At 37.4% G+C, this 26,681-nt stretch overlaps 2 protein-coding genes across 2 annotated transcripts in view; one reads left to right on the top strand and one right to left on the bottom strand.

Moving 5' to 3' along the window:
• Window positions 1-5,072, bottom strand: part of LOC145257980 (uncharacterized) — a 55,305-nt gene extending 50,233 nt beyond the window's left edge. Inside the window, exons 1-2 of the mRNA XM_080115704.1 lie at window positions 4,570-5,072; window positions 2,041-2,148 (exon numbers count right to left, since the gene is read on the bottom strand). The gene's annotated coding sequence lies outside the window, so the exon portion shown is untranslated. The remainder of the gene's footprint in view (window positions 1-2,040; window positions 2,149-4,569) is intronic.
• LOC145258083 (uncharacterized) lies at window positions 3,829-26,195 on the top strand. The gene is made up of 3 exons (XM_080115808.1): window positions 3,829-4,320; window positions 7,510-7,965; window positions 12,691-26,195. Exon 3 carries the CDS (start codon window positions 23,298-23,300, stop codon window positions 24,237-24,239), a length of 942 nt encoding a protein of 313 aa, XP_079971934.1. The 5' UTR covers window positions 3,829-4,320; window positions 7,510-7,965; window positions 12,691-23,297; the 3' UTR covers window positions 24,240-26,195.
• Window positions 26,196-26,681: the final 486 nt, after the last annotated feature.

Here is a 26,681-nt window from a genome sequence, read left to right as displayed (position 1 = left end):
AACAACTTCATTTTATGCAGAAATTCAATTTCGTTTTCCAGAAAAAAGTTAAGTAGACATTTGACTTTTTTTTAGATGATCAGATATTGAATATTTTTTAATATTTCAGTATTAAATTATTGATCAGCTTTGGCTTATGAAAATATATTTTTTTAATTATATTTAAAATAATTGACCAATGCATAAGAGATCATTTTATTTTTGAAAAATATATAAATAGACAAGTAATCATAATATTAAAAACAACATTATCCACATTATTCTTATATTTAGTTTTGATCAAAGAATACAAAATTACAGTGGTCAACACTGGAGACAAAACATTAAGATTCACATGCAACACCAAGTAAAGAAAAATATAATTTTTTTTTAAATCTTGATTTTTTTTCTCCACTTTTCTAGATTGGGATGATTTTGCTTTGTATTCATGAAGTGGATGGTAATTTAAGGATTGTGGCACTTACCAAGAAAAAGAAATGTTTAAAATTAAATAATATTAAGTATTTATAATGACAATTTTTTCTATGAAAAAGTAACAAATATAAAGTTGTGAATGTGTGTAGACCTTTATGCCAAATCCTATCAAATGCCTTTGATATGTCAAGAGCTGTTGTGTGTTGAGAAGAAATCCCTATTAATAGATTCACTGATCCTATGTGACATTACAGTCAGTACATAAGCCATAGATCTCTCGGAATGAAAACCATACTGCTGTCACTGAGTAGGTTGTTTTTGTTGAGGTGGTTCACAATTTCTCTATTTAACACAGATTCAAGCAACTTATGATACAGAGAAGACTAATTGGTCTGTACTGAAATGCAGAAAACCGATATACAGTATTTTTAAATATTGGACAAACTAAAGAGACTGAATCTATGTGGTAAAAAAACAAACTGTACTTAAGACCAAAAATTGGCTGCTCAACGCTCTCTTTAATTGTGTAACTCAAAACAACAAGAAGCAGGTTTCACCCCGATTTAAAGGGTTATAATTAATCCCACTACAATTTGTTGGGTGAGAAAAATAACTACCTCAATATGTTGCACACAAGAGAACAAGTTGCTCCTTACTGGAAATATTAATGATTGTGGCTGCGAGTTTGTAAGAAATTTAGTCCCTGATGTCCACAGTGGAAGAGAGTTAGGATGTACATACTGATGAGTATAACAGGGTCAGCAGTGGTGTAAAGATGGAGGGTGAGGAGTTAGGGTCAGTGCTGTTTCTACCTGGTTCCCCTATATTAGGCTGTTGTTAGTGTTATTTGCAGAACTTCTTTACTGTCAGAAGAATCTGGAATTCTTCTTATGTGATGTAGACTCAAACAGATGAGTTACTTGTACAATGATGATGCCCACATAAAACTTTTCAGCTTCATTAATTGATGCAGTATTTCTTAATTGATTGACGCTATGAAACCCCTAAGAAGTCCAGGCAAGATAGTCTGACGTCACAATTTTAATACTGATTTAGTTTTATTTTTGTTTTCTGACACAAATATTACAGTCTACCTTTGGAAAAATTGACAGCTACACTTATTACAGTTGTAGCTCATGACCGGTAACTCCAATTCTCTATGTTGATTCTGTTGGTTAATTATGAATTAAATAGAAAAAAGACTCGTTTGTTTTACATAAGATTCACACTGGAAGTGTGTGAAATTGGCGATGACAAAAGAGAAATGAATTAGTACATAGCCATGCTTTAGTTTCAACACATACACAGAGAGACTGTCTGTATTTACATTTTGACATGAAGAGAAAAAATATGTTATCACACGTTTATATATAAACAATGGGAAGTAACTCTAGTGTACTCAGAAAGCTTATATCATTGAAAAGTAACACACCATCATAAACCCATACACAGACAATGAGAAACAAATCTTTATATGGTTCAAGAGAAACAACTGTTGTAGTTTTCACAGTATTAACAACTATGTCTACATTGTTAATTTCAATAGATTCACCACTAAAAGCGAGGATATAATGTCCTCTCCAGGTATAATGTAGCCTGTTTTGCGCATGTTGGTTGAATACAAACCTGGGCCAAGTTATATTCAGGATAAATTGTTGTCCATGTAACAAATCGCCCATATCTACGACATCAGTAAAATGAAAGGAACAACAGAGTCACCACAAATGAACTGTCCTACAAATTAAAAAAAATATATGCGAAAATATGCAAAGAAATATTCAAAAAATAAGCACGAAATCAAAAAATAGATCAAAATGGTATGCTACACTAAAATGGTTTAACATCCTGTTTTCTGATTTTTAAATATTTCCTTTATTTGTTTTGACAGAGGGTGGTGCCTGAATAAACAATAAAATATGATGTTCGCTTGTCTGCTCCTGTTGTGTGCTCTCTTATCCTGAAATCCAAACAGTTGCCTCATGGCAGTACTCAAATGCCAAATAATACAATAAAATAATGAGTTCTGATGAAAAATATTTTTTTATGAAATAAAAACATACAATGAAAAAAAACCTTACGCATGATCCATGATTATAGTTTTTTTTATCAAAACATAATGAAAAACAAAGCGTGTTTTGCACTCATATATTTACAAAATTCTGTGAAAAATCTATAACTTGTCAGAAAATATACCAATGAATAATTCACCTTTGCCTAAAAAACGAGCTTGTTAAAAATTCTATAATAATATTAAAATTTCGCCTGACTGAAACATTTTTTTGTTGCATAAAATAAACCATACAAACATACGTCAAGGAATTTAACAACATTTTAAATATTTTCTTTTTATTTTATCTTTTTAATTAAACAAATTATAGTAAATGCAATCAAAGTAACATTTTTAAACAATATAATAATGATGTATGTAAAAATAAAAAAGATTCATAGTGGTCATTGTTTTAAAAGCTCGATAAATTGTTGTAAAAAAAATATTCAGATAAGACTGTGCATAACTGGCCTGAAGTGTTGAATCTAAAAATTTCAGTTTCCAAAGCTATGACGTCGGAAGTGAATTTCGTTTAACTAAATATGGAACGGAAGTCACTAAGCATGAAACGAAATACAAAACTATATGCAAACACTTCTTGTTTTATGAAATAATAAGCAATATAACAAACTTTTTATTTTTTACATTTCTACAAATATACTCTTTTTAATATTTAAAATATACTTATGAATGATATGGAAATATTTTATTTCAAAAAGTAATTTAAACTTTCATACTTTACATTTGTATAAATATATATTTTTTAAATATATCAAATATATTCGCATGAAAATAACTTTAAAAATATTTTTTTTACATTTCTATAAATAGTTTTCTTTAATATATTTTTTAAATTCTTAGAATGTTGTTCACAAATTTTATCAAAAATTTTATCACATAATTTTGTCATAAATAATGTATCATAAAACTTTCATTCATTTTTTTATTGTTTCATGATAAAACAATAAAAAAAATATAAAAACTATTTATTTTTATATAAAACACATTGTTAGACCCAAAGAAAAAAAAAACAGGAAAAAAAAATTAATTTCTATTATTTTATCATAATTTTTTATTAGACTAAATGTACGAAATTCGAGGCCGCCATATTGCTGTTAAAATTTGGTCTTTTTAAGGTTTGACAGATTAGTCTTTTTAAAGCCAAATATGGCCTTTTTTACGCTCTTTCATCAACCACGTTTCTGGCCGCCATATTTTTTGCAATGAAAGAGCATAAAAAAAGCAAAATTTTGCCTTAAAAAGGCTAATCTGTCAAACTTAGAAAGGACAAATTTTAAAAGCAATACGGCGGCCTCGAATGTCATACATTTAGCCTAATAAAAATGATGGAAAAATAATGAAAATTAATTTTTTTTCTGGTTTTATTTCAGCCTTTGCGTCTAATAATGTATTTTATATGAAAATAGTTTTTATAATTTTTTTGTCTGTCAAATAATTTTACGCCGCTAAATTACACATTTACCAATTTATTTTTTAAAATAAATCATTTGCATATGGTTTCGTATTTCTTTTCATGCTTAGTGACTTCTGTTCCGTTCCATATTTTAGTTAAACCCTGTCCACTTCCGGCATCTTAACTTTGGAAAATTAATTTTTGGATTTAATCGCCTGGAGCGAGGTTGCAGGGGGGGGGATAAATAAATAAAATAACTTCTTTCAACCTCTTCTTACGTCTTTTAACTACAAGTAACAAAGAATATAGAAACTCTCCATTAGTGAGGAAGTTTTTTTGTTCTAATATAACAAATGAACCTTCCTCTATTCGTAAAAATATCGACCAAACTATCGTTCGTCTTGGACGTTAGAAGAGCCTCCTCAGACCTAGCAGCTACACTTTGGTAAGTTAGCCATTATTTACTACAAAATTCAATAAAAATGAATCGATAAATATCGGAATCGATTGAATATTAATTGAAATAAGTTGCACGTAAATGCTATTAAAATAACGGATGATTATTTGATTAAAGAGTAAAATATTAAATTCCAAAATCTACATTTTAGTTGAGAAAGTATATTTCATTCGTATATGAAGCTGATCATTTTATTAAATGAAACAAAACAAAGAAATCGAACGAACTAATACTTACTCTTCTTCTACTCTTGTTACGCGTAGTTTGTTTGCTTTGCTAAATAACGCCTATATTTGATTTGTAAATTGAAAAATAAAAATTTTGTGAAAAACCGTCTTATAAATGAGAAGTTTTAATTAATATTTTTTAAATGTTACAACTTTCAACTCTGATCTTCAGAAACGGAAATAGATTTAGAATTATCTCCCCCTTTTTTTTATTTTTTTATTTTTTTATTCTTGTTATCGAAAAATTATAATTGTTTGGAACAGGAACTATATACATACAACAACCCTGAACTATTGTTTATAGTTTTTCGTGACCGGACGATATGTTTTATGGAATTAATGGTTTTCGTTAAAACCGTTATAATAAAAATATGTGCGCTTAACTTTTGTAGGCGATAAATGTTCATATAAAAAAGACGTAAATGTTTATTTTAACTACAACAGAACACCGACCAATAAAACTTAGTTCTTTATAGGTTTTGGGGATCGCTAACAACGAATCTGATATTTAACTCTGTCGCAGATTTACCGTTTGCATGGTACGCGTGAGTAGTTCTTGTTGAAATGTACATGCGTGTAGTTACGAGATCTTTCACAAGACGCATGGATACATGGCGGATATTTTAAATGACAGGAAACATTTTTCATAAAATAAAAAAATAGTTTTCATCTCATTGAAATACTTCAAATAAAATTTGGTAAATGTTTACTTTAACTACAACAGAACACCGACCAATAAAATTTGCTTGTTTAAGTGTTATCGGGGTCGCTAACAATGAATCTGATATCCAAACCCGTCGCAAATTTACCGTTTGCATGGTATTAACCCCTGAACCCTCGCATTATTTTGTGCCATCACCGCCTTCGTTTATGCTATTTTTACATGATGCATGCACGCGCGTAGTAAAGTGACGTCACATTGTGGAATAATTTTTTAGCAGACATTTGAAATAACAAGAAAGTTTTCAAAAACAAAGAAATTGTGGTTCATTTTTCTGTGTTACGTAGTTTTTGATGCTTTTTAATTGATCTAAAAAAATAAGTTTTCACGGGTGGTATACAAAAACATTTTTATTTTTCGTTTTTTTCTTTTTGTTTTTTTTCTTGAGGAGGGGTGTTATTCAATTATAGAACTTGTACAACATTTAACAGGTGTTTCTGCAGTTTAATTTACTGTTTTTTCATAAGTAATACCCCATCCCTACCCCCAATTTATCGTTTTTCCGTAAGTAACACGCCGACACACCGAGCAGAACTGTTTAATTTTTCACAAAAATTCTTTTTACATTGGAGAGGGATAGAGGGGGGCAGGTGGTTTTATAATTGAATACCCCCTCCTCAAAACAAAGGAACGAAAAACAAATAACTACAACAGAACACCGACCAATAAAATTTGCTTATGTAGAGGTTTTTGGGGTCGCTGACAACGAATCTGATATTCAAACCCGTCGCAAATTTACCGTTTGCATGGTATTAACCCCTGAACCCTCGCACTATTTTGTGCCATCTCATCGCCTTCATTTATGCTATGTTTACATGATGCGTTCGCGCGTGCACGCATGTAATAAAGTGGCTTGTTACGTCGCGGAAGAATTTTTTAGCAGACATTTGAAATAACAAGTTTTCAAAAACAAAGAAATGTGGTTCATTTTTCTGTGTTACGTAGTTTTTGATGCTTTTTAATTGTTATAAAAAATTAAGTTTTCACGAGCGGTATACAAAATCATTTTTATTTTTCGTTCTTTTTTTCTCTTGAGGGAGGGTGGTGTCGTCCCCCTTTGCTCCTCGACCGCCGACCCCTATGTAAACAGAATTTACGCATTACTTACAGAAAAACGATAAATTAAACTGCAGAAGCAGAGAAGCATTAAGCAAGCACCTGTTAAAATCCATACAAATTCTATAATTGAAGACCCCCTTCAAAAAAAAAAAAAAAAATGAACGTAAAACAAACGTTTTTGTAAACCGCTCGTGAAAACTTACTGACATTATTTTTACTATAAATGAGGTGAAAACTATTTTTTTATTTTATGAAAAATATTTCCTGTCATTTAAAATATCCGCCATGTATCCATGTGCCTTGTGAAAGATCACGTGACTACGTGCATGTACATTTCAATAAGAACTACTCACATGTAGCGTTAACAAATACAGTGATATGGCACAAAATAGTGCAAGGTTCAGGGGTTAATACCATGCAAACGGTAACTTTGCGACGTGTTTGAATATCAGATTCGTTGTCAGCAACCCCGACAACATATATAGAACCAAATTTTATTGGTCAGTGTTCTGTTGTATTTAAAGTGAACATTTACCAAAAAAAACAACATATAGATCGAACTTATACACTTTGATAAAAATATAACAAGAAAAAATTGGAGATTGGAAAAGGTAAAAAAAAAATAAATAAATTATAAAAAGTTCTGTGGATTTTTATAACATTTGCCTCGAGAACATGCTGCCTTAATACACCTTATATATATATATATATATATATATATATATATATATATATATATATATATATATATATATATATATGATGTTGTTTAAAATACTTATGGTTATTAGTGACCGTTTAAAAAAAGAGTATGTGAAAAATTAAACAGGAATTACAAAATTATCATTTAAGAGATACATATATACACACATCTATCAAATATTAATATATATGCACAAGAAAGTATATTTCGCAAATTAATACGATCAGTCATTAATTGGCAAATTATTTAAAATATAGTTTTATTCCATTAGAAATGTTTACCAATTTTTATAAGCCCGAAATATTTCAAAATATTCAATGAAGGTAAAAATGTTAAATGTTTACATAACGTCATTTTTTAAAGCAAAAATACATTTCTGTATAAAATGAAGTTATTTCGAAGATGATTTTATTTGAAATTTGAAACTCAATATTCTAAGGTATCTCTATTTTCTTTTGTTTTCACAGATGATTCGATTCGAAAAATACTGTTTATCTACACTTAAATGGACGGTAATTAGTATTAAAAACAACTCGAGTGGAAAACAGGAAAGACAAAAATATTTGAAAACTTTTTGGTGTAAAAAAGGATAATCATTCAATGTTTTATCTACTTGAAGACGTTGATCGTACATATGCAACAATATATATATATTGACTAATTTTGCATATAAAAGTCCTATTTAATTCAAGTTATACTACTATTTTCCAGACGACTGGTGACTTTGTTTTGGGAAAATCATATTATATGGTATATATAAAGATCATATCGTATAAAGAGGATTGTTTTAAAGAATTTATTAGTGAACTAATAGATAAAATCACTAATCAGTTAAAAGTATGATGTTTTAGATGAAAGAATCTACATTCGTCTAAAATATATATGGAAACACAAGATTAAGAAGATCTCTAATAATTCATGTGGTCACTGTCATAATATAGGCTAAGAGACTATTAGTCGCCTAGAGTTATGCCCCTTGGCCCGTGACGTATGAATCTCGTCCGCCATTGTTTCTCAGTGCAACGTTTACTACTAGACAATAAAGAACGCATTTTACACCACCTTCGAGTCTGTTTATCAATGCTTCCAAAGTATGTATTATCACGACATGGTGTCTGAAGTGGGATCCTCTAAAGAATCAAAGGAATAGTAACAATATTACCCTAAAAAAAAAAAAAAAAAAACGAACATTTTCGGGATCTAAAAAAAAATTAATACAAAAACACACGTGGTGTCGGTATTTTTCTCGCAATCGACGATGAATACATATTCGCAACTACCACCTCCAACAATCGATTGGAACACTTCAAATTTGGCCAAATCAATGGACCGATTTATCAGGCAAGTTCATTTATATTTCGACGGCCCAATGAAAGACGTAGATTCAGACACAAAGTTAAATTACTTGCTAATATGGTCTGGTATCGAGGGCCAGGAAATAAGTGACACTTTTCCCTTTCGACAGGGAGAAGAAAGGACATTGGATAAATATATCCAATTTTTTAAGGAATATGCGAATCCGCGATCGAACTTTCGTGTAGCTAGACACAACCTACTAAAATGTAAACAAAACGCGGATGAATCGGCACACGCATTTCTAAGTCGGCTGCGTCAGACAGCCAAACAGTGTGAATACGGTCGGACGGTGGAAGAGACCATTGTGTTGGACCTATTCATATTCGGTATTTATTTACAGTCTGCACAAAAGTCCCTAATAAGAGAAGGAAGCGATCTCACGATCGAGAAAGCACTCGGAATCGTCGAGACAGAAGAAGCCACGTGTAAACAAATGGAAGCATTATGTACAACAGCAGTAGAAGACAGCTCTACACTCGCAGTTAGAGCCAGACAGCCCAGTGGACCTACCACATGTGGTAATTGTGGCACAAAACACCATCAATATAAATGCCCAGCTAAAGGCAAATACTGCCTAAAATGCAATAAAAAGGGACACTTTGCTAAAGTTTGCCACTCTAAAATGGGAGACGAGGGACACACACGCAGACAGTCATTCCAGCCACAGAGGAAATATAATAAGAATAAAATCCACATGGCAGCAGCACATATGGGTAGCAACGACGACAGTTCCACAGAGGAGCTGTACTTTCACACAGTAAAGGAATTACCGTTAGCGACCACAGAAGCTTTCACAAAACTGAAGATAGGCAACAGCAAAGCCCAAATAGAGGTTGACGCGAAAATCGACACAGGTGCAATGAGCAACCTGTTACCTAAACAGGTATTCAAGGAACTGAAAGGAGTACCACTGGAAAAATCAGCTATAAGGCTAATTGCGTTTGGAGGCTCAACGATAGACCAAGAAGGGACCTGTCGTTTAGGGGTCAGATCCCGCGACAAGTTCGTTAAGGCGACCTTTCACGTGGTGAAATCAAGAAACCCTATACTAATAGGACTCCAAACATCAAGAGAATTAGGGCTAGTCACCCTTAACTTGGCTATAAAAACGGACACAACTCATGTGACGGACAAAGCATCCCGGCCTACTCCCCCGCACGACATGAAACCGGTCCCCGTGCAGGAACCATGTACGATGGGAAACCTTGGAGAAAGGAGGAAAATCATTGAGGAATTTCCAGACGTATTCGACTCCATTGGTTGTCTGCCAGGTGAACACACCATCCATTTAAACCCCGAAGTACCACCAGTTGTCCACCCACCACGTCGAGTCCCAATATCCCTAAAAGGAAAGTTGAAATTGGAGTTGGACTCCTTAGAGGCCCAGGGAATAATTTCCCCTGTAAAGGACCCAACGCCCTGGGTAAACTCATTCGTCTGTACCACTAAAAGGAACGGATCGGTCAGGCTATGCCTCGACCCCCGAGACTTAAATAAAGCAGTGCACAGACCACACTATGCGACTCCGACATTCGAAGACATCACTGCGGAACTAGACAACACTAGATGGTTCACAAAAGTCGATATCAAGTCCGGCTACTGGCATTTGAAACTGGACGAAAAGTCGAGACGTCTCACAACATTCATTACCCCACATGGCAGATACATGTACAACAGGTACCCCATGGGAGTCAAATCTGCCCAAGATGAGTTCCAAAGAGCCATGCAGGAAAACTTCGGAGACCTCGAAAATGTCCTATCCATATGCGACGACATAGTAGTGTACGGATTCAAGGAAGACGGCAGTGACCATGACAAGGCACTGAGGCAGCTAATGTTTAGAGCAAGGGAAAGAAACTGCAGGTTTAATTCAGAGAAATTTGTGGTGAAAACCTCCGAAATCCCTTTCTACGGCCACATAATCTCAAGAGACGGTGTCAAGCCAGATCCCCGGAAAATAGAGGCGATCACACAGATGCAACCCCCCGAGGATGCAAAGCAGCTCACCAGCTTCCTAGGCCTGGTGAACTACTTGAACAAATTCTCTCCACGACTCGCGACACTGACAAAACCCCTACATGAGTTAACATCGAAGAAGAATGACTTCACATGGTCTTCACAGGAGCAACAGGCATTCGAAGAAATCAAAAAAGAGATCGGAAATCATACGACACTCCGATACTTCGACCCTAAAGAACCAATAGTGCTACAGGTAGATGCGTCTTCAATGGGTATAGGCGCGGCTCTGCTACAAAACGACAGACCAGTAGCATTCGCGAGCAAAGCACTTTCCGGACCAGAAACACGCTACTCAAACATAGAGAGGGAGATGTTGGCTATCGTCTTTGGCCTGGAGAAATTTCACAGTTACGTTTGGGGCCACAAAACGACAATTCATACGGATCACAAGCCATTGGAGTCGATAGCATTGAAAAATCTAGCACAAGCACCCCCAAGACTGGCTAGAATGTTATTGAAGGTCGAGGGATATGATTTTACTGTAAAATATACCCCAGGAAAAACAGTTCCAATTGCAGACTGCTTGTCACGAGTAGCACCCAGACCCAGTGGGCACATTTAAGGGATCGATCTCAACGTCCATAGCATGATCTCATACCTCAACTTTGCGCCGACGAGAGTTGAAGATATAAGAGTGGAAACATCCCAGGATCCACTCCTAAAGCAACTTGTAAGCATGGTATTGACCAGCTGGCCTTCCAACCGGGCTGACTGCCCAGGAATTCTCCTGCCATTCTGGAATTTCAGAGATGAGATTGGGGTCCAGGATGGAATTCTACTCAAGAGCCAGAGAATCATTATCCCAGCCTCGTTGCAAAGAGGCATACTGGAAGAGCTGCATGCTTCACACCAAGGAGTAGAGAGAACGAGGTTACGAGCACGTTCAGCGGTGTACTGGATAGGGTTAAATAAGGACATAGAAGATATAGTCCGAGAGTGCCACACATGCCAGAAATACCAAGCCAGTATCCCGCCCGAATCAATACTCCAGCACGAAACCCCTACGTACCCCTGGCAGTACGTCAGCACAGACTTGTTCACATTGGCAGGGAAAGAATATCTGCTTGTGGCAGATCAGTACAGCCGAAACCCCTTCGTACGACGCCTTCCGTCCGCCTCATCAATATCCGTTATTAGAAGTATTAAGACGATATTTGAGGAACAAGAAGTGCCGGAAATCTTGTACTCGGACAATGGTTCACAATTTACAAGTAAAGATTTCAAGGATTTCGCCAGGACGTACAGCTTCCAACACAGGACATCGTCCCCACATTACCCCAAATCTAACGGATTCGCCGAAAGAATGGTGGGAACATGCAAGAAAATTTTGACGAAGGCAGGGGAAACTGGTCAAGACAGCTACCTAGCAATGATGGCTTACAGAGCCACGCCACTGTCATCAGACATTAAGTCCCCGGCAGAGTTACTCAACGGACGAAAAATACGGACACCCCTAGTATCCAAGCAACAACTTGGCGATGAGCAGACTAGGACAGCCATACAGAAACAGAAAGATCATTCTAAGGTCTGCTATGACAGGAAACATAACAGACACCACTCCCACCTACATGCAGGACAGAATGTCTATGTCCAGCAGGAAAAAGCAAAGATATGGGAGCCTGGAAAAATTCAGCGCTTCAGCGTGACACCCAGATCCTACATAGTTGAATCTGAGAACGGTAACACCTATAGAAGGAACAGGCAGTTCCTCAGACCAGCTGGGAGGAGATCAACAACCGCAAATAGATCCGACCAACCTCGCCCCAGCGACTCTCCACCGGATCCCACCCAGAAGGAAGGTCCCCCCCCCCTACACAAATCGAACAGCCGACCACCGAACAACACTCCAGCGGCACGCCTCACACCCGAACTGAGAAACTTACCCCCGAATTAAGAAAATCTCAGAGACGAGTGAATGCTCCTCAGAAACTGAACTTATAGGTTACACTATCCTAAAAAAAAGAGACAATACCATTACCCTAGAACAATGGAGACAAGCTAAATAATATATGAGAGACTATGTTATCCCTTAATCAGATAAAGGCTAAATATCGCCCTTGGACTATATACATATATATGGAAGGGAAGGGATGTCATAATATAGGCTAAGAGACTATTAGTCGCCTAGAGTTATGCCCCTTGGTCCGTGACGTATGAATATCGTCCGCCATTGTTTCTCAGTGCAACGTTTACTACTAGACAATAAAGAACGCATTTTACACCACCTTCGAGTCTGTTTATCAATGCTTCCAAAGTATGTATTATCACGACAGTCACAAATTTTTGTAGGACAGAAATTTAAATCAACGTATGCAGGCTCATATTGAAGAGAAGACATACTTTGTGAAATGTCTTGGATTTTATTTACAGAGAAGTTAGCTTTGGAAGCAGAATGAGAAAACACTGGAAATAACGTATATACGTGTGAGATATGCAGTAAATCATTTGCTAGTGAGCGGGCTTTAAGCGGCCATATTCATACTCATACTGGAGAGAAACCATATTCTTGTGACGTGTGTAAATCTTGTTTTACACAAAAAGCATCTTTGAAAACACATATGAGAATACACACTGGAAAAAAACATTCTTGTTGAATATATGGAAAATCATTTTCACGGAAAATGATTTTAAATGGCCACAGCCGAAGCCATGTGTAGCAGCAAGTCCTGGGAACATCAACCTGAAAGAGCAGTTGGAAATGACTTATATACCATACATTACGACCATGTAATCCCCACACCCACCTACCTTGAAAATGCTGCTGTGAAACCTGACATAGTTATATGGAATAAGTCAGAGAGAGTTGCAACCTTGATTGAAGTGAGTGTTCCTAATGATGGCGGCCTGAACAGAGCTGAAAGAGAGAAACAGACCAAATACCAAGGTCTCATGTACAATATGAAAAGAAACTGGAATCTTAGGGAGATATCAATCATACCAGTTATCATAGGTCCTACAGGGCTTATGAAAAAGAACCTGAAGTCCTACCTTACTAATATTCCTGGTGAACCAAGTGCAAAAGAGATCCAGACAATTGCACTTAAGGGAACAGCGAGGATACTAAAAAGAGCTCTCGGTTGGTTTCAATAAAAAGTGGGGCAATCTTGGCAGCTGGTTTGGCTGCCCCATACCCAGCATTACAATCTTCAAAGGAAGAAAAATGAAAAAAAAAAAGCTCAAGGGTGGGAGACTTCTATTTGATGAGGAAGGACTTATTGTAGCCGGGCAAGATCAGCGCTTACTCACAAATGGATTTAAAAAAATGGCTGGCCTACAGACAAATGGCCAGTGTAGGTTTTGCCACTCAGCGATTGAAAGCACAATCCATCTAATATCTGCATGCCCAATCTTATTGGAGATAGCCATTACACTGCTTGTCACAACAAAGTATGCAAGTACCTCGCTTGGAAGATCTGTGGAGAGATGCAACTTGACAGATCGCCAAACATCTGGGAACATGAACCACCACCAATAACATCAAAGAGAAATGTGACCGTGTTCTATGACAAAGACATACAGGCAGGCAGATACATAAAAGACAAGGCCATCAAACCAGATATTGTTATATGGAACAAGCCTGAAAAGACTGCACTCATTGTTGATATCACAGTCCAAATGATTTCGGCCTTAACAGAGCTGAACGAGAAAAGATAACAAACTTTCAGGACCTAAAAAATGATCTAAAAACGACATGGTCTCTGAAAGTAATAAACATTATACTGATTGTGATAGGAGCAACTGGCTTAATAAAAAAGAATCTTCATAAATACTTAGAAGTAATCCCTGGAAGACCAAGCTGTAACGAAATACAGATAGCAGCCATAAAGGGAACAGTATTCTTAAAAGAGCCCTCGAATATAAATTTAAATCATAACAGAATCAAGTGTTAGCTCCAGGAGGGAGCCCCTTGATCTCTTAAAACTTACTGAAGTAAAATAAAAAAAAAAAAGAGAACACCCATATTCTTGTGAGATTTGTGGAACTTCCTTTCAATTGAAGTCATGCTTGAAAAATCATATTCGAATACACACTGGAGAGAAACCGTATTCTTGTGAAATTCGTGGGCATTCATTTTTGCAGCAAGGTAATTTAAACCAACATATCAGAACCCATGCTGAAGTTTGCAAATACCTTCACTGGAAGATATGTAAGAAACTCAACATTCAGTGTAGTAAAAAATCCTGGGAACATATACCCGAACGAACAGTTGGGAATGACAACTACACTATTCACTATGACTACATAATCCCTACTGCTACATATCTAGAAAACGCAGCTGTTAAACCAGATATAGTGATTTGGGACAGAGCAAACATGAAAGCGACCGTAATAGAGGTCAGTGTACCCAATGATACAGGGCTTAACAGAGCTGAGAGGGAAAAGATAACAAAGTATCAAGAACTTATGTATGATATGAAACGAAATTGAAAATTAAAAGACGTTTCAATTATACCAGTCATCATAGAAGCAACTGGGCTTCTGGAAAAGAACTTTAAAAAGTACATAGCAAGCATACCCGGTGAACCAAGTGCAAGTGAAATACAAACGATTGCACTGAAAGGGACAGCTAGAATCCTGAAAAGATCTCTTGGTTGGACTCACTAAAATAGGGGTAATGTCAGACATCTGGTTGGATGTCCCATCCCCTAGAAGAAAAAGTTTAAGAAAAATGAAAAAAAAAAAAAAAGGGAAGAGAAGTCATATTCTTGTGAAGTATGTGGCGGTTCTTTTAAACAAAAGCCAGGCTTGAAACAACATATAAGAATACACAGTAGAGATAAACCATGTGATTGTGATAAATCATTCTCATATGAAAAAACTTTAAATTTATGTATCCGTAAGCATGCTGGAGACAAACCATATTCTTGTTAAGTGTGTGGGACTTGTTTTACATAGAAATCATCCATAAAAATACATATGAGAACACACGGTGGAGATAAACCATATTCTTGTAAAATATGTGGTCAATCATTTTCACAGCAGGGGAATTTAAATAAACATATCCGAACTCATACTGGGGAGAACTTGAATGTCTACTAGACACTGTCCTCGAGTATCTAAGGTTTCTCTGTACAGGGGTTTGTCAGAACAACCTGGCATGAGGATACTTTTTCCATAGAAGTAAACCCTGACCAAATATTTAAAATCACATAGTATTTGCTGCCCAAATAAGATCTCCGCACTATGGCTAACCCACATTAGCTTTTATGAGGAACGGTGCACGTTCTCCAAGTTATTTTACCTCAAGTAATAGCATGAAGCTGGATACTCCACCAGACTAGATAAATTCTTTTCCTGGAATCCAGTAAGAACAAGAGACCAAAATGAAAGATATACTACAATGCATAAAAATGATTATTTGGAGAGAGGAAAATTATGTTCTCAATTTCTTTACTAACTCAGTGTTTGAGAGATAAAGAACTTAAATGGAACATTTGAATATCTATGTATCTCATATAGAGTTCAAGTGTTAGCCCCAGGTTATGGGCCCCTTGATTTCTGAGAACTTTGACTGAAGTAAAGTAAAACAAAAGCGAGAAACCATATTCTTGTGAAATATGTGGGGATTCTTTTACACGAATTTGCATCTTGAAAAAACATATGAGAACACACAATTTGGTCTTTGTGTAAAAGCATTTATTCTTTAAATTTTAGTATGCTTCTGAAATAAGTGATAAACCATTTTTGGAGAAAACTAAATGCAATAGATATATACGAACTCAAACAGCCGAGAGTGAGTTCTCACTTGTTGCAACCTTAAATGTCTTCTGTTTCATAAACAACTGTTTGATGATGAGGTTGTATATAACGAGTGTATATACGCGCATTTATGCACGTCTAGACTATATAAATATGTGTGTGAAACTGATGCCCGTATCGACTAGTGGTTATAACTGTTCATGAAATGTGTGTGTGTGTGTGTGTGTGTGTGTGTGTGTGTGCATGCTTATACATATCCAGAGTTCACATAACATGGACAATGTACCAGTCATTAGTTCAGGACGGGTTTTACAAATATGACACATAAACACACAATAGCCGCTTGATAACATACTATTAACGTTAGGTTGTGGCTCTCTTTGTCTCTTGGACACTGCAAGAAAATATTTCACTGTGAAGCAGTAACAACAGGACTTCTTTTTGTTTTTCCTCGTTTATTCTAATTTTTACAATTAGGTGTTTCCCTCAGGGATTTGCAACATATTTTCCCTTTAGGGCTTACATCGTTTCTTAGTTAATTCGGGCAAATGCTTCCATAACTGACAAAGTCAACCTTCTCTTGTGGATAGCTCCCTCATGCTCTCTCTCTCTCTCTCTCTCTCTCTCTCTCTCTCTCTCTCTCTCTCTCTCTCTCTCTATCTTACTTGTATCTCTAGTCTATATATAAAAACCTACCCATTCTTTGTTACCTGGTCCATTCAATCCTTTATATAAAATTCAATTCCAAAATCTATTTTATTACATAACTATCTCTGTAATATGTTATTGTTTATAAATCTAAATTTAAGTTAAAATTCCTCCATTTGAGTTTAACATATTTTAGCAAAACATTACATTCTTGGAAAATATTCTCTTTGCATATCTTTTTCTACATAACAGTTAAATTAGTAATAATCGTTCAGACCTTTAGCATTGCCTGCTACAACATAACACAGATACTACGCTGTGATCATTGTCAAAAGGCCCAACATAAAACATTACAGTGCTTAAGGATATTTTCTTTTATAAATGAATCTGTCTAAATATTCAAATAAACATTACATAATATTTGAAGGCCAAATAATATGCCTTCAACATTCAATATGTTTATTGGTGATTTATAAGGAGATAAACTTTTGATGCAAGTTATCACAGTTAACAACAGAAACCGGGAGATTCAACAAGATGGAAGCAAGTCTGATTCTTGAATCTGACAAAGCTATGCAAATGCCACAGGATAAAAATCGATTAAAGTTGTTGTACAAGAAAATAATTGTTTCATTGCTTTACTTACTCAAAATCTGAAGAGTAAAAGTATTTAAATGAACGTGCAAGAATCTATGTCACTCTAGCAACCTCAGGAAGTGACTCTGTGGTATCTGACAACTAAGTGCACTAATCTTATAAAAGAGAGAAACAGTTTTCTTGTGTTATGTGTTTTCCTTTTCAATAAGTAACAATTTGTAATGCATTGAAAAAACGTTTTTGTAAGCTTTGCGGTAAATTATTTTCGTTGTAAAATTAAGTTTATTGAACACATACAAATAAGCATTGAAATGATCCTACTTTTCAATTATTTTTTATCAGTTTCAAACAAATCTGCTCTAAACTTATTGAAACATTGACAAGAGAAATATATTTCTGCAACTTGTGATGAATTCTTTTTTTTCAGAAAATCATAACTGTTTATTCTTTAGAGAATGCATATTAACATAAGTCGTATAATTTTTAAAATTGAAATATAATAGATGATGACTAACTGGAAAGAGCCATGTTCCAGTCAAATTTGTGAAAAATATTTTCAATAAAGTCAAATTCATAGTAAAATATACTGAAGACAACCCATTTACATTTTTTACAAGTACCCCCTTATCAAGGCCCGAATGCCACTTAAGGATAAGAGTTTCATGAGTGTATGGTGGTCACTAAGATAACAGCGTAGTGATCCTTAGTGGTAGAGATTGGGTAGAATTTCACTAAGGTGACGGCTCAACAAGTGCAACCACGCCTGAGGAGTGGCACAATCCTTATTTATGGGGCCAATTCATGTAACCAGGCTGTCATCAGCCCTAATACACAGGGGCTTACCCTAAGTCCCCGTGGCTACACTTTTATCCTCGTATAGGAATGGACTCTTCAAAATGTGACTAGACACTGGTCACTGTAATCACCACTCTGATGCTCTGAGATCACAAAACATGCACAACCCCAAGTCAGTGTGGTAATACCTTTAATATGATGGCTGTTCATTGTCAGTCGTCAGTTTTGAGCAATTCCTTTACAGGTGAACTGATCAGCAGACATGGATCTCTCACAGCTGCAGTTCGGGCGTCAGATTTCAGAGTACATCTGGAAATTAACTCGATTATTCTCCACAATCAAAACAATCAATAATAACTCCGTAGATCACTTTTTTATAAATGAAAATTATTATTGCATAAGATATTTTCACACACAATCGTGCAACAAAAAGTTTAACTACAAGCTATCTCCAATGGTTGGCACCCAAAGCTAATATACACTTTTTGATGTCCAGAAAGCAAGAATCTCCTATATGTTAAAACTAATGATTTTATGAAAACCGCTAATTCTGACCCCCCCCCCATCTTTCTGAGATAAGCATTTTTTTCCTCTGTCATTTGAAGATTACCACTTCCTCTTCTATCCTTTTCCTCTTCCTGTTTTTCCTTTTCTTTTCTTTCCTCTAGAATATTTTTCTTTCCCTCTCTCTCTTAATCCATATTTCTCTTTAATTTCCCCCTCTCGCTCTTTCCCTTATGGGTTTTTTCCATCTTTTTCTTTCTTTTAACAAAATAATCCGATTATCTACCTTTTTGGGTGATTTTTTACCTTAACATAAACACATGGCTTATTTCTAAGATTCTTCTGGTCTCTCAGCTCAACTTGTCTATTTTATTTTGTTGGGAAATTAATTTTTCTCCACGATATCTCGACAAAAACATATTCTATCATTCCTCTGAAATCTGGGATCTCTTAAACCTTGGATAAAATACCCCACTATCACACCTGACTGTAGACCCATAAGCAAGGTGATCTGGTGCTGCCCAGTGCATGAAAAGTGTTATGCAAGTATTTGCTTAAATTAAACTTGAAGTCAATGTTGTAGTCAACTGGAAAGCAGTCCAACGGAACAGTTTCACATGCGGGCTGTTCTAGAAAAGAAGTTTTGTTCATTAAATTTGCGTTTATAACACAGAGAGTGAGGAAAATTATTGATAGTGGTTGTAGCTTGATGTGTGCTTTTTGTGAAAGTTTGGCAGGGGTGGACGATACATGGTAGTGTCATCTGTCTATATGTCGACAGGTGTACTTAGAATGTGGTTTGAAAGACCATTGATGAAGATAAGGAAAAGAGATGAACCCAGTGTGGATCCTTGATGTATGCCAGCATTGATACTTTGAGTTTCTTACTTTTGCTTATCGACGATTACTTACCTATCAAAAAGAAACAATTTGATGATTGAAAAGTCATTACCAGATATTCCACAACTGAAAATCTTGTGAAATAGACTTTATGCCAAACCTTATCAAATGACTATGTGAAATTAGTCAGTGCATAAACGGTATTACTTGTCATTGAGTAGATTATTTTTACTGAAGTGGTTGAAAATTTCTCTATTTAACAGATTCAAACTACTTACAAACGCTTTGTTAACTGTGACATTAGTAACATTTATTTAACAGCGTTAATTAAGGACCACACAATCTTTTCCATTTCCAATAGTAGGTTGTTTTGTTTTGATCAATTGTATTTTGATGTTGATAATTATTGAATACTGAGTCTTATCTAAAATAAAATATGTTCACAAATTCAGTAGGGCCAAGAAAATGGAAAGTTGAAATTACAGAGACTAGCAAATGCTATTAAAACCACTTTATAATAATAAATAATCAATAATACGGAATATCTAAAATAAATAATCAATAATACGGAATATCTAAAATTTATAATAATATAATCTAAACTTTTCTCTTGTACCAGCTCATAGTTAAATGTATGTGATAATCCTGGCATTACCACACAATTCGTTTCTGATTCTGAGCATGGAAGTGTTTTGCTAGATGAGCAGTGACTGACCAAGTCAAATTCGAACATATTGCCCATGGTATGTTCTGTTGTGTCGTATCCTTGATGATTCTGTTGACTTAAGCAAAACACAGCATAACAATTTGGTTACGAACGGCCCAGTTCAACTGATGGATTCTGATTTTTCATTGAGCAGGAAATTCTGCTGCAGAAATTTTAAGAAAAGAACTCATCATTCGACACTGAAAAATAACGAAACTGTTTGCATTCATGGCTTGTCTACTCAAAGTCTGTTGATCGAGTTTTCTGTTTTGCCTGCCGTTTGTTCAGTAGTGAAAGCATAAGCTGTGGGGCCTGTCTTCATTTCTAGCATTTAATAACCAGTGAGCCATCTGTCGAAAACTCTGAAGACACACGAACAATCGACTCATCATAAGGGGTATATAATAGTGTGGCATGATAAATGATCGGGCAGACCTGTTGATTTAAAATCAAGTACACTGATTCCGGAAGAGCAGACATCCTGAAGAACCATTTTATTTCGCTTGATTAATATAATTCAGGTTTTGGCTGAGAGAAATCTGGTTTTCCATCACACAAATGAAAAGCTCTGTGACACCAGAAATGAAAATTCTCTAAGAGAAGTGGAGCTAATCGTAAAATTTGATCCTGTTAATCAGGAAAGGCAGAGACCAGAGTCTATGGCAAGGATTCGTGAAGAGCATGGCTGGTCAGTAATGACTATTCTGTCAAAGAGGCGGATAACGGTTACACCCAGAATATATTGTCAATTATAGTGGCATTCTGTGAGTGCAATTTCTAAATTGAAACTAATCAAAAACTTTCTTTGGAACTCCATGTTTCAGGTAAAACTGGTTGGATTTATCTGGACATGGACTAAGCCAAGAAATTGACACAGAGAATTTAGTTCAGCAGTTTGCCACTGTGGTATTTTATCATAGAACGGAAGACAGAGCAAAACCTTTTTACTAGGCTTTACCGAACTAATTTCACAGCCAATAATAAACGTAAGAGCAAATAGTAAGAGCAGGTAGCAGCAGTAAACGCAAGAGCTGTTAGTAACGAAATGTTGAAGAAGAAAAAACTCAGCCCTTTTAAAAAGGAACATGTGCAAAATCACGTGCCATAGAAACTTTTACTTTAATAGAAATATAACAGCCACCAAGAAAGCCATAAAGTAAAATGTTAATTATAAGGTTGGCAAGGACATATTCTTTGGTAAAATCTATTTTTTTTAATCTCAATCTTTCTTCTGGTTGCATTTGTTGCTTCAGCATGTAACAAATATTTTTAATACCAGTTTGAAGGAATTTTCATCAAAAAATGTTTTACATAAACGCATCTTTGTAAATATTTCCACAGACTTTTAAAATATTTTATGACCTATTGACTTAAATACTCATAGCATTTCAGTGCATAACACAATGCAAACTAACATATACATAACATACAAACTAACATATACTATTGTAAAGTCAAACAGAATGAAGGAAGAAAGCGACCACGTGTCTGCGCGTGTTGTCTTACTTGCTGGGAGGATCACAGGGAGGGCAGAAATTAAAAATGGCGGCTGTGGTTTCTGTAAGATTATTGAGCGATGACGTCAGGCCTCACGTGACTGTTTTTCTGGCCGCCAATTGGCTGATGACTAACGCTTGGACAATAAAAGGAGTATGTTCAGAAGATCGACAACAGTGTGTATCAACTGCATCAGTGTGATTAGAAGTTTGACGTGTGTGTTAATCAACTGCCGTAGTTGCGAAACGAATTTAAGCTATTTCGGCGAAATGGGGGAAAAAATTGACCTCAAATTAATACCAGAGTTTGATGGATCGACTCCAGTAATTGACTGGGTGGAAAAGGTGGAATTATATTGCCTTTTGTCTGGCGTAAAAATCTTTGAACGTGTTGTTCCTCTGTGTTTGTCCGGCGGCGCCTTTGTGGTGTATCAACAGCTCAGTCATGAGAGCAAACAGGACTACAAGAAAATCAAGGCGGCGCTGTTCAAGGCGTTTGCGATTGACCCCACCACTGCTTGGGAACAACTTCAGGTAAGGACCTTACGTCCAGGCAAAACGGTCGACATGTACTTTGCAGAGCTGTCAAAGTTGACAGTGTTGTTTGGTGGACTGCCTGAGCGGGCCTTAGCATGCAAATTCCTAGCAGGACTCCCGACAGGAGCAAAGCAACTACTATGAGCTAGCTCAAGTGCAGATTCGTTGCCCCTTAATGACCTAGTAGATCGGGCCAGGACTGTAATGAAGAATTACTCCGAGATGAGGGAACCAGTAATTGCTGCTGCTCAGTCCACACCGAATGATAAGAAACCGTATCAGGGACCCGGTCCACATGGTGGAATCATATGTTACAGATGCAATAGACAGGGCCACATTGCAAGGAACTGCCTGCAACAACCAATGGCTGTTCGCTGCTACTGGTGTAAGGAAACTGCCCATATAGCTCAAGACTGTTCAGGACAAGGTGTCAGTGTCGATCTCTTCCCCACACAGAAATTAAATGAGACGCTGCGGATCATCCTGATATATATCAACGAAACACTGTGCTCAGCACTCCTCGATTCCGGGTGCTCCCACACTATCGTATGTGCAGATCTCTGCCACATTTGGAGAAAGAAGAACGTCAGAGTGACTACCATCAGTGGAGAGACGCGCACATGTTACGGGGTGGGCAATGTAAACATTCGGACGAAAAATGGAAGCTCCGCTAACCTAAAGGCGCTGGTAGTGCTCGAAAAACCCCTGAGTTTTGACCTGCTCCTAGGATATGATGCCATCAGAGCCCTTGGTGGTGTCTATATAACGGCGACGGGGGTGGTACATTTTCAGGAGAAAGCCCCAGTGTGTGCTGCGCTAAGGATCAACCAACCAGACATCAGCGTCGAATTTGACGAGCAAAAGAGGGCTTGGATTGTCTCATGGAAGTAGTCGGAAAACTGGGAACCAGCCAAACTGCAGAATGGAATAACTGAATACCATGTGCCCGACCACATGAAGAACATACGAAGAAGAACTTTGCAAATGGATCGAGGATGGCTGGCTGATTCCCTACCCATACAAGAAACTTTGACCTCCTAAGGGTCTGATCCCATTAATGGCGGTTGCTCAGCACAACAAAGCCAAAGTCAGGCCGGTAATGGACTACCGAGAACTGAACTCATATGTTGATGCATTCACAGCTGATGCTGACGTGTGTGCTAGCAAACTACGAGAGTGGCGCCAGCTGGGTTCTAATGTGTCCTTGTTGGATCTGAGAAGAGCATATCTGCAGGTCCGGGTTAGCGAGACAATGTGGCCATTTCAGACGGTAGTGTTTGCCGGTAGGAGGTATTGCCTCACAAGACTGGGCTTTGGGCTGAACGTTGCAACCCAAATAATGAAGACGATCGTCAATGCTGTATTGTCACAGGATAAGACCGTAAAAGAGGGGACATCAGCATACCTTGACGACATATACGTGAATGAAGACATTGTGCCGTCATCACGTGTGAGGGCCAAGCTAGCTGAGCTTGGACTGATGTGTAAGGGTCCAGAACACTTGGAGGATGGCGCTCGTGTCTTGGGGTTGAGCGTTCAACAGGAGCGAAGGACCTTGAAGTGGGGGCGTGGAACTGCAATTCCTGAAGTGCCCCATGTCCTAACAAGGCATGCTATATTTTCCCTGTGTGGAAAACTGGTGGGACACTTACCAGTAGGTGGATGGACTCGAGCCGCGACAGCCATCATGAAGAGGAGGGTGAGTGCAGTTACCAAAGGCTGGGATGACGAAACGGTGGACAATCTGTTGCTGCGCATGGTGAAGGACACCATCACAAGAGTCAAGCAGGAGGACCCCGCTAAAGGAGATTGGTGCGTCCAGGGAGACAGGCTAAATGTGTGGGTGGATGCGAGCTCCCTCGCGATTGGGGCGCTATTGGAGATGAACAGGTCTGTGATTGAGGACGCCTGCTGGTTGCGACCAATGGATGATGCTGCTCACATCAACCTGGCAGAGTTGGATACGGTAATAAAAGGAATAAACTTGGCACTCCAGTGAAAAGTCAAAGAATTATGCATACGCACAGATTCGCTGTGTGTATACCACTGGATAGTTGACACACTAACAGGCAAAATGAGAGTGCGCACCAAAGCAGCTACCGAAATGCTAATCAGACGAAGGTTGGAGACAATAAGGAAGTTGGTGGAAGAGTACGACCTATCGGTGAATGCGGTGCTTGTCACTTCAACCTGCAATCTTGCAGATAGCTTACCTGTGTGCCCCAGGGATGGTTCGACGCAATGAAGAAAGAAGCCGAACCAGGGTCTTTATGTGCTGCCTCTGTTGAGGAGACGGATAAAATCAAGAAGGTACACCATGACAGTGGACACCCTGGAGTGAGACGGACATATTATTTTGTACACTTAACCAACACGTCAGTGTCCAAAAGCAAAGTAGAAGTAGTGGTCAAGGAATGCCAAATATGCCAGTCAATCGACCCTGCTCCCACCAAATGGCAGAAAGGTCGGCTGGAAGTCGATGAGAATTGGAGCCGACTGGGCATGGACATAACCCATTATGGTGGTCAGCACTTCCTCACACTGATCGATTGCGGACCAACGAGGTTTGCGATCTGGCGACTATTAACAAGACAGGACTCGGCTAGTGTCATCTGTCAATTAGAGTCCATATTTTATGGATGGGGGCCACCTGAAGAGATTCTCACTGACAACGACACAGTCTTTTGCAGCGGAGAATTCAGGCGTTTCGTAGACGAGTGGGGGATCCGGCTTAGAAACAGGTGTGCGTATGTACCGAGTGGCAATGGTATAGCGGAGCGGTGCCACCGAAGTGTGAAGAGGATAGCAGCAAGGAACCAATGTACGATTGCAGAGGCAGTATATAGGTACAATACAACACCAAAGGATGACGCGACTGCTGAAAGTGCACTTGCTAATGCGATACATTGCTATCGAGTGCGTGTTTAAGGCATTGACGCCTGCCTGCCTAATCAGAAGAGGACGCAAGGACGGTGCAAGTTAGGGGACACCATCTGGGTAAGGCCTCCCAATAACCAATGTACGACCAGTTTCAGAAGAGGACGGATTACCGGCATAATTAGTGAGCAGGCTGTGCTGGTTGATGGTACTCCATGGCATGTAAGGGATGTCCGGCCTGCCCTTGATACAAACCAAATGGCGAGCAGCAAAAATGATGAATCATCCAATGATGAAATGTGGATCCAACCTATGCCCCATTGCCGTGATGACATGGCTGAGAACCTCAGCACAGATGGCGATAGTTCCAGCACCACTTCTGAGAGCCCCAATGACGATGGAGCCCAGCTTGATGGAAGGACTGCTGGCAACGTTAATGGCGACAGATCTGTTACCCCTTCTGAGAGCTCGGATGAAGATGGAGCCCAGCCGGATAGTAGGACTGTGGAAACTGACCCAAGTAGCTCTGATGAAGATGAAGAAGTCCAGCTAATCCCCCTCCATAGGAGTGCCCGTAACAAACGATTGCAGCCGCATGTGTGATCTTGAGACCAGGGGGGGTGTAAAGTCGAACAGAATGAAGGAAGAAAGCGACCACGTGTCTGCGCGTGTTCTTACCTGCTGGGAGGATCACAGGGAGGGCAGAAATTAAAAATGGCGGCTGTGGTTTTTGTAAGATTATTGAGCGATGACGTCAGGCCTCACGTGACTGTTTTTCTGGCCGCCGATATGCTGATGACGAATGCTTGGACAATAAAAGGAGTATGTTCAGAAGATCGACAACAGGGTGTATCAACTGCATCAGTGTGATTAGAAGTTTGACGTGTATGTTAATCAACTGCCGTAGTTGCGAAACGAATTCAATTATACATAAACATACTTTTATCTTTTTTATTTAGCATCCAAGAAAATACAAATTATGCATCTAAAAAGACCTGTTTGCCCGTTCATTATTTACCAACCAAACGAGTTCTATGTTTACCCTTAATAAAGGACGAATTATCCTTATTTGAATCGACGAATGTTTCGAGTAGTTTTAATATCTGTTTTTATCTTTTTCTGCTTTCTCTGATGCATTAGAGTGTAAATTTGTTTTTGTTTTTTTATTGTTAACAGATTTGTGAAATAATAACCCTCCCATTCAACGAATCCATTGTAGAAGGTTGCTGTGCATAAATTATCTTTAAAGTTAAATATTTTAATCGGATAATCATAGAACTATTTCTACTGTAAAAGCATGAGATAAATTTTGTTGTTTTAGGGTAAGTTCAGACTAGTAAAAGAAAGTTGCATCAATAAAAAAAGTTCACACATTTTTTGTATAAGTTATAAAATTTCTATTTATTGTATGTTGTTGAAGGTGTAGGGGCTTTTTAGCACTTAATTACTTTTGCATCGTTACATATTTAGATGACTTGTTTACATTTAGTTGCTACTACTAATCTTGTTTTGATTTGTTTCTTTTGTACCCACCCCTCCATACAAACACTTTATGACACTCTCT

This window comes from Euprymna scolopes, chromosome 33, assembly GCF_053919585.1.
Source record: "Euprymna scolopes isolate OS-2025 chromosome 33, ASM5391958v1, whole genome shotgun sequence".
In the NCBI taxonomy this organism is placed as follows: Eukaryota; Metazoa; Mollusca; class Cephalopoda; order Sepiida; family Sepiolidae; genus Euprymna; species Euprymna scolopes.
This window is presented reverse-complemented; position numbering and strand designations above follow the sequence as displayed.

Excerpts from the sequence above, each read along its gene's own strand:
- LOC145258083 (XM_080115808.1), top strand. The coding sequence starts at position 23,298 with ATGGCGGTTGCTCAGCACAACAAAGCCAAAGTCAGGCCGGTAATGGAC.